This window comes from Nomascus leucogenys, chromosome 4, assembly GCF_006542625.1.
Source record: "Nomascus leucogenys isolate Asia chromosome 4, Asia_NLE_v1, whole genome shotgun sequence".
Taxonomy (NCBI): domain Eukaryota; kingdom Metazoa; phylum Chordata; class Mammalia; order Primates; family Hylobatidae; genus Nomascus; species Nomascus leucogenys.
In genome coordinates, this window is record NC_044384.1 from 118,214,322 (window position 1) to 118,231,307 (window position 16,986).

General features: G+C 41.9%; 1 protein-coding gene across 1 annotated transcript in view; it reads left to right on the plus strand.

The window, feature by feature from the left end:
• The first annotated feature begins 10,387 nt into the window (after positions 1–10,387).
• SUSD5 (sushi domain containing 5) overlaps positions 10,388–16,986 on the plus strand; it is a 67,706-nt gene continuing 61,107 nt past the window's right edge. Inside the window, exons 1-2 of the mRNA XM_012497431.2 lie at positions 10,388–10,574; positions 15,176–15,353. Of these exons, the coding sequence (XP_012352885.2) occupies positions 10,463–10,574; positions 15,176–15,353 (290 nt within the window). The 5' untranslated portion in view covers positions 10,388–10,462. The remainder of the gene's footprint in view (positions 10,575–15,175; positions 15,354–16,986) is intronic.

The following is a 16,986-nucleotide window of genomic DNA, read 5'->3' on the forward strand; positions in this document are numbered from 1 at the left end:
AAAACTTGAGGTTAGGCCATTTGAGATTTTACCGGGTATCATGACTTTGGGGAAACTGTAAGCACTGAGTCTCACATCCTTATTTGTTAAATGGGGATAATAATACAATAATACTACATTCATAGAGTTCTTTTTTTTTTTTTCTGAGACGGAGTCTTGCTCTGTTGTCCAGGCTGGAGTGCAATGGCATGATCTCCACTCACTGCAACCTCCGCCTCCCAGGTTTGAGCAATTCCCCTACCTCAGCCTCCCGAGTAGCTGGGATTACAGGTGCCTGCCACCACGCCCAGCTATTTTTTTTTTTAATTTTTTTAGATGGATTTTCACTCTTGTTGCCCAGGCTGGAGTGCAGTGGCGTGATCTTGGCTCACTGCAACCTCCACCTCCCAGGTTCAAGTGATTCTCCTTCCTCAGCCTCCTGAGTAGCTGGATTACAGGTACCTGCCACCATACCCAGCTAATTTTTTGATTTTTAGTAGCGACGGGTTTTCACAATGTTGGCCATGCTGGTCTTGAACTCCTGACCTCAGGTGATCCACCTGCCTCAGCCTCCCAAAGTGCAGGGATTATAGGTGTGAGCCACTGCGCCCAGCCTAATTTTTGTATTTTTAGCAGAGATGGGATTTCACCATGTTGGTCAGGCTGGTTTCGAACTGCTGGCCTCAGGTGATCCACCAGCCTTGGCCTCCCAAAGTGCTGGGATTACAGAGGTCCCAGCACATTTTAAACACAGTGCAGTAATTGGTTAATGAACAGTTCTGTAATTCATTTTCTTAATTGCTTGGGAGACACAATCAAAAAAGAAAGAAGGTGATGTAGTCAAATCTCCTTGTAAACATGTTAATGACAGACCTCCTGGTAAGCAAACTAGTGGTATTTGCCAGCAAGAGAGTGTTTATCCCTGGAATGCTTTCAGAAGGATGTACCTGATTGTCTAGGATTGCTTATGGTAAACAAACCCTCAATCTATGGATTTATGTGGCATGGACCCTAGGAAATATCATGTAAATTACATAATCATTTAAGTGTAAAATGGGCATGCATGTTTCATGATTCAGGTGGCTCCCTGTGTGTAAGTATCATTATAGCACACATCCCTTAATGACCTCATATATTGATGGGAAGACAATGCAGGATCACCAGGTATAGAAGGAATAGCTATAATCTGATAGATAAAATTCTAACTAAAGAAACAGGAAATAAGAGCAGTCTACAAGAAATCATGCAGGGGCATAAAAATTTTGAAAGCAATAACTTTACTTTCCTCATGGAGATAAGACACTCTAGTCAAGAATGTAGAACCAGAGGTTGTATCACAAATAGAAAAGTTCAGAGTGTAAAAAAATATTTCTTGGAAACTAAAATATTATTTCATATCAGAAATGAAAAACTCAATAGATGAATTAGAAAATAATGTTGAAAAAAGTCTCCCAGAAAGTATAGCAGAAAGACAGAGATGGAAAATTGGGGAGAAAAAATAAGACAATTAGAGAACTATGTCAGGAGGTTCAACATGTTAAAAGTAGGAAATTTTTTTTTAAATACAAGAGATTGTAGGACAGGCACGGTGGCTCACGTCTGTTATCCCAGCACTTTGGGAGGCCAATGCAGGCAGATCGCCTGAGGTCAGGAGTTTGAGACCAGCCTGGCCAACATGGTGAGACCCTGTCTCTACTAAAAATACAAAAATTAGCCGGGTGTGGTGGCGTGCACCTGTAATCCCAGCTACTTGGGAGGCTGAGGCATGAGAATCATTTGAACCCGGGAGGTGGAGGTTGCAGTGAGCCAAGATTGAGCCACTGCACTCTAGCCTGAGTGATGGAGCAAGACTCTGTCTCAATAAATACAATACAATACAATACAATACAATACAATACAATACAATACAATACAATACAATAAAATACAATACAATACAGGGGAGAGGAAACATCATCAAATATGTAATATGATAGAATTTTCCAAAACTGGCGAATATCACAACTTGTTTGAAATGATGAATTATGTGTGCATCATAACTTACTCAACAATTCAAGAAATATCCAGAGGGTTCTTAGTGTGAATATTACTTTTACCATCAAAATTTGTATTTGTATAATCACTAGAAAAAAAATGAGGTGAATTTCAAATAGTCTTTAAATAATAGCAGTTGTTTCTTCTTTGACAGAATGAGCTTCAAAAAGATTTATCTTAATTTTAGGTATTGGATGAAATAATTGAATCATTATTGAAGTTAATTGATTTCCTGTTTAAAGTGTTGGAAAACACTGTAAAACTGGCATCATTTAACTTTTCAGGGAACCAACATATGTGCACAAGAAAGAAAATGAATGAAATTAATTTAGAAGAATAGCCATTTGATCTAATTGAAAAGTCATGTTTCATAGAATGATATGTAAATGGATCTTCTGCACTGCACCTACTAAAATATTACCTTCACACAGTGCTCTTAATATAATTGTTGGCCAGGCACAGTGGCTCACGCCCATAATCCCAGCATTTTGGGAAGCTGAGGTGGGAGGATCACTTGAGCCTAGAAGTTCAAGACCAGCCTGGACAAAATAGTAAGAACCTCACTACAAAAAAAAAAAAAAAAAAAAAAAAAAAAAAGCTATGCTACATGTCTGTAGTTCCAGCTACTTGGGAGGCTGAGGTGGGAGGATCACTTGAGCCCAGGAGTTTGAGGCTGCAGTGAGCCATAATTGTGCCACTGCACCCCAGCCTGGGCAACAGAGTGAGACCCTATCTCTAAAAGAAAAATAGCCAACTTTTGAAATGATTGCTGAAGCTCCTTCAGTAGATTCATGTATTCTGATGTTCATACTGTCCCTCAGTCCCATGATGGATGGTAAATGTTGACAAATATTTTGGGAAATGTATATGTTCATTATTAACTATCTTAAAAATGGAAATAGAATACTTTTACATTTATATGTACTTCCATTCTTAAACTTAGTATCATAAGGACTTACTTCAAAATAAATACATTAGCAAACAATAAAGTAAATAAATAGTTGTAGGTTTACACCATAAGGTAAATGATCATTCAATGTAGCAAGAGCATTCAAACTACACACTAATGGCTCCAGGACAGGATTCATTAGTCTCTATTTTCTGCACATATTTTACAGAAACCTAACCTGGAATGTCTCACATTTCATACTGGCCTGCAGCATTTCTAGAGGCTACTGAAAACTGCCTAATGAACTGAGTGGCTGGCAGAGACTTTGAATATTCTTCCACCATGACTGGAGACCATAAAGAGCGATCTGTCCTTAGGTACTTGTGTCTGAGTGCACTTGATTTATGTAGTTAATCATTCTGCATACTGTCCTTGAAAGAGAGAAATTAGATACATTACACCAGGATCAGATCAGGGAAAATGAGATGTGTCTCTGATTACTGTTCATGTTTAATCAGGTTTTCAAGGTACAACTGCACATGTATCTCATGCACTACTAGATGAGAACATGCAGAAGCTAGAAGTGCAAAATTGAGGACTACCATTCTGGTTTATGCTAATTCTACTGTTAATATATTTTTAAAACAATGAAAAATCTGGGTCAAATATGAAATTGGATAGAATTCTGGGACAACAGGTGTAAACATGACCTATAAACCAGGATATTTGGCTATTCATTGTTTTCTTTCCGGTTTGCAAAAGCAAAAGCCAGAATAGTTTGGAAAAGGTTCTTTGTTTATCTTCAACTTAATCAATCATTGATTCCAATCGTGACTGTTCTTCCAGATATATTGTCATGACTAGAAAAAACCAACACTGTCTCTGGTACTTGTTATGTAGCTATTGACCCCAAAAATGCTTCATTTTATTTGTTTGTTTATTTATTTATGTATTTATTTATTTATGTATTTATTTACTTATATTTGAGACAGAGTTTCACTCTGTCGCCCAGGCTGAAGTGCCATGGAGCGATCTCGGCTCGCTGCAACCTCCACTTCTCAGGTTCAAGAGATTCTTCCATCTCAGCCTTCCAAGTAGCTGGGATTACAGGTGCCTGCCACCACACCCAGCTAATTTTTTGTATTTCTAGTAGAAAAGGGGTTTCACCATGTTGGCCAGGCTGGTCTCGAACTCCTGACCTCAAGTGATCTGCCTGTCATGGCCTCCCAAAGTGCTGGGATTACAGGCATGAGCCACCATGCCCAGTCTAAATGCTTTATTTTTAATCAATCAGCAAACAGAAACAGTTGGCTTTCACCTACCAAGGATAGCAGCCTACTTTTACTATCTTATGTCAGGGTTGTATCTAGAAACAAATTGATACCCAGCTACTACTATCACACATAAAAAGATACAATATTTCTGAAGCCATTTACTATGTGGTAACCCATAAGGTTTACAGTTTTTGAAAGCAAGAGGGAGCTCTGCGCTATCTACGTTGCAATACAAGCTGCCTTGCTGCTTTGGCCTTACGTTACAAGAGGTACAACACTTTAAGTGACTGTGGCAGACAAAAATGCCTTATGAAGCACTTGTGCAAACCAAAAAAAATGCAGTGAAGACTCCTACAGTTTTCATGTACAGTCAATTATTCACCATACAATAAGCACTTCCAACCTTGCTATTGGCCCTGGTAGAGATTGACTGCTTGACCACAAGACACCGCATGAGTGTGACACCTTAGTTGGTCTCATGAATGAGGTATTTTGAATCACAAAGCAGAATTCTACTATTAAATGAAAATGGTACATACAAGAGTAGGCTTGGAATGAACATGTAAATTACATGAGCGGGAGGCTTAGACTCCTATGGCACTTGCGTCCACTGCTTTACTGCCTTTCCCTCAACCCACATTTACGGCCTCACGGGGAGTTTTACTTAATGGAAGAGAAAAAACTTGAACCTGCTTTATGCTTGGGTGTCTGTGGGGTAGCACTACTTAGCCTCACACTGATATAGCACTAAAAACAACAGTGGCATGAAAAGACAAATATTATGTGATTCCACATATATGAGGTATCTAGAATAGTCAAATTCATAGAGACAGAAAGTAGAACAGTGGTTACTAGCCGCTAGAGGAAGGAGGGAATAGGGAGTTATTGTTTAATGGGTACAGTTTGTTTGAGATGATGAAAAACTTTTGGAGGTGGGCGGTGCTGATGGTTGCACAACAATGTAAATGTTCTTAAGGCCACTGATTTGTATACTTAAAATGCTTACAATAATAAATGTTATGTATATTTTATTAGAGTAACATTTTTCTATTGAAAAGTAAAAACTAGCAAAAGAGAATCCTCCCAATGGGTGGAACTTTGGTTTACATGAAAGGAGAGATGGCCTCATTTATGGATCTTCACTGATTTATGGACAATGCCTAATCATCAGTTAATGACTTGAAAGTTCAGACCTAGGAGACTGATAGCAAGGATGTCAGTGTGGTTCTCTTGGGATGGGCACAGCCTGTGTGTGTGTGTGTGTGTGTGTGTGTGTGTGTGTGTGTGTGTGTAGAGACAGAGACAGAGAGAGGGAGGGAGGGAGAGAGGGAGAGAGAGAGAGAGAGAGAGCACCATGAGTCTTCACATGGCATTATTCCCTAGCCAGCCTCTCCTGTTGCCTATGTAGAGAAAGGTTATTTAAATTGGATCTCTTTTTTTTTTTCACAGAGACTGCAGTTATTTGTCCTTATTGGAATAAATTCTTTTATTTTCTTGCTTTATTTGTTGAAATAAATTCTTATCCTAAATCTGACTTCGCCTTCTTTGTCTGGCTTTCTTCTACTAGCACCACTATATGTAGATGTATATAGAACGTCTTGTCACCTATGGCCATAGCAGCACACATTACATCATCTCTAATCAAGAAACTGATTTTGTAGAAATCGGTGGGGCAATAGACTCATTTCATGATATTTACCCAGAAGCATGTGGCTTGATAGAAAGATAAGTCACAGTTAGGATACTAGCTAAAAGACAGCACCCCGGGAATTTGGGACACTCACTCCGGTTACAATATATGCCTTAAACCAGTAGCCAATATGTGGTGTAATTTCTCTTATAGGCATAATAGACTGGTTTAAGGACCAAGGTCAAAGTGGGACCTCTCTATTACATATAGTAACCCATCTATCAAAGTTTTGCATAATAACCCCACATCTTTTAGATTGGTGAGTTGGGATACAACTCTTAGTGGTGGATGAAAAAAGAAAGAAAAAAAAAAGATTGGTGAGTTGGGAGGTTTGGGTGCCCATGACAGAAATGCTTCTTGTAAATTGGAAGCTGAGACTGCTGTCTTGTAATTTTATAGTCCTCATGTTGAAGAACCGAGAGGCAGAAAAGAAGGTTAGTTTACTGACTGGGTGATTGATCCTGATTACCTGATCACCAAGGGGAAATCGGATTCCTGCTTCATAATGGGATGACTATGTCTAGACCTCAGAGGACTCCCAGATCCAATAATTATGGTCACTGGCAAACTAATAAAGATAAGTTTTTGGCGAGAATGAAATTTTAGGCCCCTCTCATCAGTTAAAAAAAACAATTCATGCAGGCCAAAATGCTCAGAGAGTAGAGGGGAACATTGGAATGATTGTCAAATAAGGCCTCATGACCAGTTACAGAACTGGGGACAGTAGAATCTATATTTTGTGACAACTGTTTACTTCTCCCCTTTTCTGTTTATGTGAAACTGTATTTATGTGAACGTAACCACTGATGGTTAATATCACAGTTTAGCTCCAAGTGGAAATTTGATTGAGTTGACATTATTCCCAGGTCATACAAGAGAGGACTGACAGGATTTTGTGTTTCTCCTGTTTTATTTCTAGTTATTCTTATTCAAATGAAAGAAAAAAGTAGATGAGCTGTGCTGGTTGTTTCCCATTTGCCATTCCAGATCCACTCTTTAACCTTCTTTGTCCAACTCTGCACCCTAACAGGGTGACTTCTAAGGACGACTGCACCTGTGCTTCTTTACCTGTTAGCTTTTAAATGGTTCAGCCAATAGAAGGTATCAAGAGGAATATCAAGGATAGAAGGAGAGAGAGGTCAGGGTCTTTCTTCCTCACTCCCTCCCTACCAGACCAGTGGCAGCATCTTCATTCTTCTACCTATGGGTATCCTTTTTTTCAGGCGGCCTCTTTCATAGCCACAGCTGTTGCTGGTTTGGTAACACCTCAACCTTCCCTCACACCTTCAGGCCTCAGCATGGCTACAGCTTCCAGCTGTTGCTAGATCCAGGAGTTTCACCATCCCTTATTGGTTCTCTCAGTCCTGTCCACATCACTGCATATGGTCCTTTCATCAAACTCTCTTCTATTAAACTTTTTTTTTTTTTAAAGACAGAGTCTAGCTCTGTCACCCAGGCTGGAGTGCAGTCGCACAATCTTGGCTCACTGCAATGTCCGGCTCCCAAGGTCAAGCAATTCTCCTGCCTCAGCCTCCCAAGTAACTGCGACTACAGGCACGTGCCACCACGCCTGGCTAATTTTTTGTATTTTTAGTAGAGATGGGGTTTCACTGTGTTAGCCAAGATGGTCTCAATCTCCTGACCTCATGATCCACCCACTTCCCAAAGTGCTGGGATTAGAGGCGTGAGCCACCGCACTTGGCCTTCTATTAAACCTTCTTTATTTTTTAGGGCAAGGACTGAAATTCTGATTTTTAAAGTATTTGTTACTGAAGTATAAGTATTCAATTAAATGCAAAGATTTCAAGTGTACAGTTTAGGGATGTTTGACAAACATATACACTCATGTGACCACCATCCCCACCAGGAATAGAACATTTTCATCACTTCAGATGTTCCCTTGTGTTCCCATTCTGTCAAAGGCAACCACTGTGTTGACTGTTTTCACCAAAGATTAGTTTTGTCCTGTCTTGAACTTCATATAAATGGAATTACACAGTATGAAATGTTTTGTGTAAGACTTCTTTGACTCTGTATGCTATCCTTGAGATTCATTCACGTGTTGAGTAGTTCATTCAGTAGTTCATTCCTGTTATTGTCGAATAGTATTCTATTGTGTGAATATGACAGTTTGTTTTTCTATTCATCTGTTGATGATATTTGAATTGCTTCCAGTTTTTGATCATTGCAAATAAAGCTGCTACGAACAGTTGTGCACAAATATTTTTGTGAATATAGGTTCTCATTCTTTTGGATATACTCCTAGGAGAGGAATTTCTGGGTCCTAAGGCAGGTATATGTTTAGACGGAACAGCCAGTCTTCTAAAGCAACCATACCAATTACCCTTACAGCGTGCCATCTCCTCACATCAGGACAGGCCAAGACAATTGTGAATAAACATAATCTTGAAAATGTCAGGAGAATTAAGTAGTAATATTCAGCTGGCTGTTTTAAAAATGTTACTAGGCAAAGCTCCTGAGTGAGTGAGTTGGTAGCTCTGGCAGGTACCTTCTGATCCCTCCCCTCCGTTCTCATAACTAACCAGGCTTTAAAATGACCCCTCCAGTCCAGACATGTGAAGTCTCACTCCTTAGGTTACCAGCTAACTGTTAAAAGGGAAGGAGCTGGCCGGGCATGGTGACTCATGCCTGTAATCCCAGCACTTTGGGAGGCCGAGGCCGGCGGATCACGAGGTCAAGAGATCCAGACCATCTGGCCAACGTGGTGAAACCCCGTCTCTACTAAAAATACAAAAATTAGCTGGGCGTGGTGGCGCATGCCTGTAGTCCCAACTACTCGGGAGGCTAAGGCAGGAGAAATGCTTGAACCCGGGAGGCGGAGGTTACAGTGAGTTGAGATCGCTCCATGGCACTCCAGCCTGGCAACAGAGCGAGACTGTCTCAAAAAAAAAAAAAAGGGAAGGAGCTAAGTAAATTCATTTATACTTGTCAGGCCTCACTGCATTTAACACCTCACTGCATTTAACACCTCACTGCATTAACAGCTACCACGCCCGGCTAATTTTTGTATTTTTGTAAAGATGGAAATTTCACCACGTTGGCCAGGCTGGTCTCCAACTCCTGATCTCAGGTGATTGGTCGGCCTCCGCCTCCCAAAGTGCTTGGATTACAGGCGTGGGCCACCGTGTCCGGCCAATATTTGTATTTTGAAAGCAAAGTTTAATTATCCAAAATAATTACTCACTAATAGTAGCCCTTGTAGTTGATGGGGAGTAACAAGGAGAGAAGAAATCTTTTCAGTACATTCCGACAATTAATATAAGCTGAAAAATGGCACCTGTAGTAAATCAGATGTGGATTCAAATCCAAGTTCTTACTGTGAAAAGAAAGTAAATTATTTCAATGTCTGTGTCCTGGTTCATTAAATGAGGATAATCATCTGCCCCTTTAGCACCAATCACTTGTTCAATTGTAAGCATATTTTATTTAAGTGTGAACATTTTTAGGACAGATTGCAGCCACATTCAGGGTCTAGCACAGGGACAGGCATGTGTGGGCACTCAATAGATGTTTGTTGACCCATACATGAATATAAAAGAGATTTGCAAATTGTAGAGCACCGCACATGCCTCAGTTATAACAATACTCATCTTTATTACTCTACCTATGAAGAAAGCAAGTTCTTTCACTGAACAGGGCTGGTGGTGGGGAGACAGGCTGGGGGCGAGCAGGAAGAAGGAATCAAGTCAAACAGGGACCCCTGCAGCAGAAGTGTCCATTGGGACACTTACTTAGAGTGTAGATTCCCAGACCAGACCGATAGGGTCCGAATCTCAAACCCTTTCGAGGTCAAAGAGCCCTGATTTGGGAGGTGGGTGATAATGGTGACAATCTCACTAGCCCTCTTATTGCTCCTTGAGAAATACTAGCGTACCAGGAAAAGTGGTGAAGGAAGCGTTCCTGAAGATATCCTTTCCTCAGTGACTCTCAACCTACGCTTTTAGGAAAGAGGAATTTCGCTATTCCATGCGTTTCACACCTTAGAGTGAGGGTGGTAGGTAAGTTAGATTTTCCTCTCTTCATCTAAAAAAAAAAGGGGGGGTAGTGGGGAGGGGGAGGAGGCCAGCTGAAAAGTAGAGGCCGAGGACAGAGTTAGACACCCGTTTTCTAACGGTCCTGCCAGAGGGGCTCGGCCTGTCAGACTGCGTCACCCTCTCGCCAAGGGTCCCCCAGACGGGCGGGGGCTCCTTGCGGCCGGCTCGCTACTCTCCCCGCCTCCCTGCGCCCTCGCCGTCCGCCCCGCTGTGCCCGCGGAGCGCGCGGCCCGGCGCAGCCCCTTTTGGCACCGAGGTTTCCAGGTGCCCAGCGCGAAGGCGGAGCCGGGTTACAGCCGCCTCCTCGGCGCCACAGAGAAGACCCCCGGGAGTTCGGCGGCCCAGGCGCTCCGGCTCCGCGTCCCGAGCCTCCCCCGGCTCTCCGCGCTCCTCCCTCTCGGCGCGCCCGGCGCGAAGCCTGCGATTCGTGAGCCGAGCGCACAGCGCAGAGCCGAGTGGCGCACGCTGGGCAGTGGCCTGGGCAACCCCAAGCGCAGCCAGAGCCCTCACCCGAGCCCGCTGGCCCGCGCACTCCCGGACCATGACTGCCGAGGGACCCAGCCCGCCTGCCCGTTGGCACAGACGCCTGCCCGGGCTCTGGGCGGCGGCGCTGCTCCTGCTCGGTCTGCCGCGCCTTTCGGTGCGGGCGGATGGTGAGTGTGCGGGAGGCGGCGGGGTGGGGGGTGGAGCGTGGGGTCCGGGCAGGGAGGGCGTAGCTCGCCGGGGCTGCTGCCTCTGACCCGCCCGGCAAGCGGCAAGCGCAAGCCTGAGAGGAACGAGCGAGCGGCCGTCCTGCGACCCAGCATGCCTCTCTTGGCCCACCAAGTCTCCGCGTGCCTGTGCGCCCAAACGCCCGCCTGGTGCCTGGACCCTCCCTTAGCGCCGAGCGCGCAGGTCCCGCAGTCCCGCCGCTGGCTTTCCTAAGGTCTCCAAGAAAGCTCAAATGAAATCACCTCTAAGGTGCCCTAGAACCTCCTCTGCTAAGGGGTGATTTTCCGCCGTCCCTCAGTTTCTCAACGTCGATTAATGTGCCCCTGAGGACACCGCCGATGGTTAGAAAACTCCCTCGGATATTTTGGCTTGGTCCGGGAAGACGTGAAAGATAAGTGGGCATCAGCGAGGCTAAGAGAGAGAGAATGGCCTGGGGAGAGGGAATAGCACGTGCAAAGGCTGTCTCTGAGTGACAGGAAAAACGGGACAAATGATAAAGCGAAGTACCTGGAGGCGAGGGGACGTCTTGAGACATGAGGTAGAGAAATGGGCAAGGGCCAGATTATGGCAGGTTCTCTGAGAATTGGTCCACTTTTTGTTTGTTTGCTTGGTTTTTGAGCCTGAATTTAGTTTGTAATACTTGCCCTAAAATGAGCAGGATTGGAGCTCTGTATCCATTCCGTTTTGAAAAGCTAATTCAGCTGTGTTTTCATATTGGAACAAAATCCCGCTGACTTGGTACAGGAGCATCTGAAGGAGGCAAGCTTAAAGGCAGCAGTTCTCACACCCATGAGGGAGTTCTAGCTTAGGACGAATTAGACTGATAAAAGAGAAAAGCCCTCCGTCAGTTTAGGATGCGTTGTATATTTTAAAATGTGATTCTTGTTTAGCCAACGATATTGAGTGTAACTAGAAGACATGGGGAAAAAAAAAAGGGAAAGCATGATTGTCAGGGAAAGGGGAAAGCCAAGGAAAAAACCCTCTAGGTCTTAGAGTTTTTAGTGCTCTCTGTTTTAAGTGCAGGCTTGAAAAGCTCTTCGTTCCTAATTAAGTATGAATGTCTTATTTCTCCATATCCTCAGAGAGAGTGTTAGAGACAAAACATTTTTAACTTTGAAGGCTGTTAGTAACCACTGCTAATTTTTTAAATTGACATGTGTTTCACATAAAATTTGTCATTTTAAAATATACAGTTAAGTGGGTTTTAGTATATTCATTAGGTTGTGAAAACCATGGTTTGCATACATCAAATTCCAGAACATTTCCATCATCCCTCAAAAGAATCCCATACCTATTAGCAGTTTACTGATAATTCTTCACTGTAGTGTTTTTTGACTGACATTGAGCCATGAAAATTAAGCTGATTTTAAAGAATGCAAGTAGAACAAATTGGAGCTAATATTAACCTTTGAACAAGATATATTGTGCCAATTTTAATTCCTTTTAAAAAATATTTTTGCAGTCCATAAGGTTTTAGAGTTTCATCCCATTATAACTGTTTAAGTGGAATGCCATGTGGATAAGGATCAATATTTCGTGCCTGTCTAGCTTGATACGGGTCATAGAAAATTAAAGGCAGAATGTCACTGGTCAAAGAGAAAGTAAGGACAGCACCAGAGCACATGATTCTTTGTTACTGCTTGCCAGAAATGATTCCTTTTCTTAATTCTCCTTCTTTTTCTTCATTCTCCTTCCTTTTCTTTCCCCACTTCCTCAATGGACAATTACAGGTATACTTCCTTATAGTAAACTCAATTTTCTGAGCTCCAACTTTTATACTAGAACCAGGAAGAGTTATAAGCTATATTATCAAAGGATTCTTTTTGGTACTAAATTCTTAGCTGCCACCAGTTCCTACATATAGTTATTTGTGTGCTATGGTGACGGGAGGAATAAGAAGAAATGCTCAGCTTAAGTATGATGAATTACAGATATTTGAAGAGATAGATTTGGAGAGAAACTATTTCTGAAAACATGTCATCTGTATAAGGATGGTCTTTGAAATCATGTGCGTGGGCAGAATCCTAAGGAAAGATTTTACAGCGAGAAGACCCAGAACTGAGCCTGGTGTGAGGGAAGCTGGTTTGGGATTATTGAATCTATGTTCATGAAACATAATAGCCTGTAATTTTCATTTTTTATAATATCTTTGCCAAGTGTTGATATCAAACTTATGATGGTTCCTAAACCAAATTGGAAAGTTGTTCCCTCTTTAACTCTGAAAGGGCTTTTGTTTGTTTGTTTTGGTGTGAGATCATCTGTGTCTGAAGGTTTTCTTGTAGGAAGATTTTAAATAATGAATTTAATTTCTTTGGTAGATAAAGAAGTATTCAGATTTTAAAATTAATTTTGTGTCAATATTGCTAAGTTTTGTTTTTTAAAGTTTTTTCCCCACTTCATTTAGATTATCTAATGTGACATATACAATGTAATAATCTCTAATTATCATTTCAGGGTCCACAGGATCTGTAGTGATGTTGCCTTTCATTCTTGATATTGGTAATTTGTGTTTTCTCTCTTTTTTTTTTGTTGTCTTGATCAGTCTTAGTAGGGGTTTATCCATTTTATTATTCTTTTGAAAAAAGCAACTTTTGGCTTTATTTTCTCGATTGTATGTCTGCTTTCCGTTTTACTGATTTCTGCTCTATCTGTATTATTTCCTCCTTCTACGTTAGAAGATTTGATTTTGTGGGACCTTTGTGTTAGTTTTTTGAGCTAGAAACTTAGATCATTGATTCTCAACCATCCTTTTTTGGTATTAATAATATGAGGTCTGAGGCTATAAATTTCTCTTAAACTACTTTAGTTTCTCCATAAGTTTTTGGCCCTTGAGTTGACGTGTTTTATTTCAGTTGGGATTTCTTCTTTGAACACAGTTTATTTAGAAGTATATTTTGTAATTTCCACGCACAAGGGGATTTTCCTAGTTATTGCTTTGTTATTGAGAGGCAGTATAACCAAGTGATTAAAATCACTAACGGAGCCACACTGCCTGGTTTTGTATCTCTACTGTGTGATCTTGGACAAGCATTAATACTAAACCTTAACTATAAAATGAGGATGATAATACCACCTATATCATAGAGTTGTCATAAGGATTAATTTAATGAGTATTTGTAAAGCAATTTGAACAACATCTAGTCCATAGTAAACACTATGTAAGTGTTTCATGTATAAAATAAGTGATTTTAGCTTTGTTGTGGTCTAAAAGGCATGCTTTGTATGATTTTTGTCTTTTGAGGTTTTTTTAGATTTGCTTTATAGCTCAGTATTTGATCAGTTTTACAAATGTTCTGTGTGTGCCTAAAATGAATGTGTATTCTGTAGTTTCGTATGCAGTACTGCACATAGGTTCTTACATCAAGAGTGCTAATTTTGTTTTCTGTTTTAAGAATTACTGGGAGGGATAGTAGTTTAAAATTTCCTCAAGGATTGTGGATTTTTTTGTTTTTCCTTGTAGTTTTGTTAATACTACCTTTTTGTAGTTAAGTGTAGGAGTGCCAGTCACCTATGGATGTGTTTATTTAAATTTTTTTTTTGTATTTTTTTTTACAACTTTTGGTTCCAAAGCTGGGGAATTATTATATTTATTATAATTTTGCAAGTAGATGACTTGTGTCTTAGTCTTTTGCAAGCAGATGACTTGTGTCTTAGTTGTGTCTTAGTCTAATCACTGATATATTATGAAAAAGTTGGTGACAGATGGAAGTGTCTCATTCTAAGTAGGTGTTTTCTCCCCTGCCTTTACCTTAACTTGATAGGGCCACCCAAGGCATTGCTTCATTCCTCCAGGAGGCTCCTGGGGACCTCAGTGCTCCCTCCGGTACCATGGTTTCCTTACTTAAAATTCTCATTTGCTTTCAGCCTGGGCTTTCACCTCTGCTTGAATTCAGGTTCCCATCCCCCCACTGATCACACATTCTTTGAGGCCTACTACATGTCCATATATTAATGTGCTATAGGAAGCCAAGGTGTACCAGACATCATCTCTGTTTTCTTGTCCAGTAGGACAGAAGTACAGCAGACACAAATGAATTTATTGTGAAAGGGGCCTGCTAATATCCTAAGACAAGGGACAGAGAGAAGGGAAGCAACCTGTCATATAGGGGGTCATCCTAGGGCTGAGGGAGGCAGAAGAAAGCAGAGCTGAGGCCTAAATCAGTGCCTTAGACATCAAACGACCTAACTCAGGGAAGCCTAGGACACTGAGCCTTGACACATGATATTTGTAAAACACCATTTTAAAAGAAAGGTTTGAAGGGCTTTTCCAGGTCGACACGCCAGAGCAGATGGTTAATTTTGGGGGGGGGAAAAAAAAGAAGAAAAAGAAGACAAGAGAGGAAAAAAAAAAGACGAAAATGCTAGCGTAATTATCATCACCTGGTCCCAGGGATGGTGTGCAATGTGGATGTGGTAGTTGCTGCACTTGGACCTTCAGGCAAGGACTACAGTTCTAACTGGCCTCTGCCAGAGGATGAGGTTGCTGAGACTAACTTCCCATGGATCCTGAAATCCACATGTGTTTGTGCTTGTTCCCACACAGGAAAGCTCTTTGTGCTGGAGTCTCAGAATGGCCCTCAGGGCCTACACCTGGAGGCTGCTCGGCTTTCCTGCAAGAACAGGGGCGCTCACCTGGCATCTGCAGACGAGCTGCGGAGAGTGGTGCAGGATTGCTCCTTTGCAGTGTGCGCCACTGGCTGGCTAGCAGATGGTACTCTTGGGTAAGTTAGGCGAGCACTCCTTTTCCAACTCACCCCAGTTGCACCACCAAGGCTTATATAGGGCTCAGTAATTGTTCTGTTGAGGTACCAGTACAGGCAGAGTACAGTGGGCAGTAGCCTCCAGTGTGTTCATGTTTTGTTTTGTTTTGTTTTGTTTGAGATGGAGTCTAGCTCTGTTGCCCAGGTTGGAGTGCAGTGGCGCAATCTAGGCTCACTGCAACTTCCACCTCCCAGGTTCAAGCAATTCTCCTGCCTCAGCCTCCCGAGTAGCTGGGATTACAGGCGTGTGCCACCATGCCCGGCTAATTTTTGTATTTTTAGTAGAGATGGGGTTTCACCATATCGGCCAGGCTGATCTCGAACTCCTTACCTCAGGTGATCCACCTGCCTCGGCCTCCCAAAGTGTAAGCCACCATGCCTGGTGTGTGTTCATGTTTCGAGTTTACTTACAAAAGCATTTTTCTGGAGTTCTGTCATAGTTCTTTTATCCCCTTACTTTGTTATGTTGAGTTTTCTTTTTTTGTTTTAGACATAAGGTCTCACTCTGTCGACCAGGCTGGAATGCTGGGGCACGATTGTAGCTCACTGCAGCCTCAACATCCTGGGCTCTAATGTTTCTCCTGCCTCAGCCTCCTGTAGCTAAGACTACAGGCATGTGCCACAACACCTGGCTAATTTTTTTTTTTATAGAGATAAAAAAATGCTTGCTATGTTGCCCAGGCTGGTCTTGAACTCTGACCTCAAGCAATCCTCCTGCTTTGGCTTCCCAAAGCGCTGGGATTACAAGCGTGAGCCACCCTGCCTAGCCTTGAATTTTTTTTAAGTAATAAAAATAATACATGCTTATTGTAAAAATTTCAAATAATGCATATATATATATATATAAAGTGCAAAGTAAGTTTCTCTATTCTTCTCAACCTCAGAGATAATGACTATTAATTGTTTGGTATACATTTTTTATCCCTTTTTTTCTGTGGATACTCATCTGCATATGTATGTATAGGAACGTGGTATGAAGGTTTTAAAATATGGCCACAAATTTTTTCACACCACTGCCATCAACAAGTGTGTTTGCCTCTACTGAGAGAATACAGCAAAAGTGAGATTACATGACTTCTGAAGTTAGGTTGGAAAAATCCATGCCGCATCTGTCTAGATTTCTGGGGACACTCACTTTTGTAGCCTTGAGATGCCACGAGGAGTCTGACTGTGCTGAGATGGGTGTGCTGTGAGGAAGGCCAGACCACATGGAGGTATCTCCTTTAGGGGCCCTTGCCAACAGCCCTAACCAATGTCCTAGCCAGTGGCTAGCATTAACTGCCAAAAATGTGAACGAAGATGCCTCTAGGTGATTCTAGCCCCCAGCCATTGAGTTATTGCCAGCCTATGAGTTTTGCCAGCTCAGCCCCTAGACATTATACGCAAGACAAGCCATTCCTACTATGGCTATCTGAGTGCCTGACCCGTGGAATCCTTTAGACAAGTAATTGTTACGGCCAGCTAGGAGAAATGTTTCCAATATTGCTGACACCTGCTTTGTTTTAAATTTTTATTACTTTATTAATTTATTAGTTTTTTTGTAGAAAGGAAGTCTTGCCATATTGCTCAGGCTGGTCTCAAACTCCTGGACTCA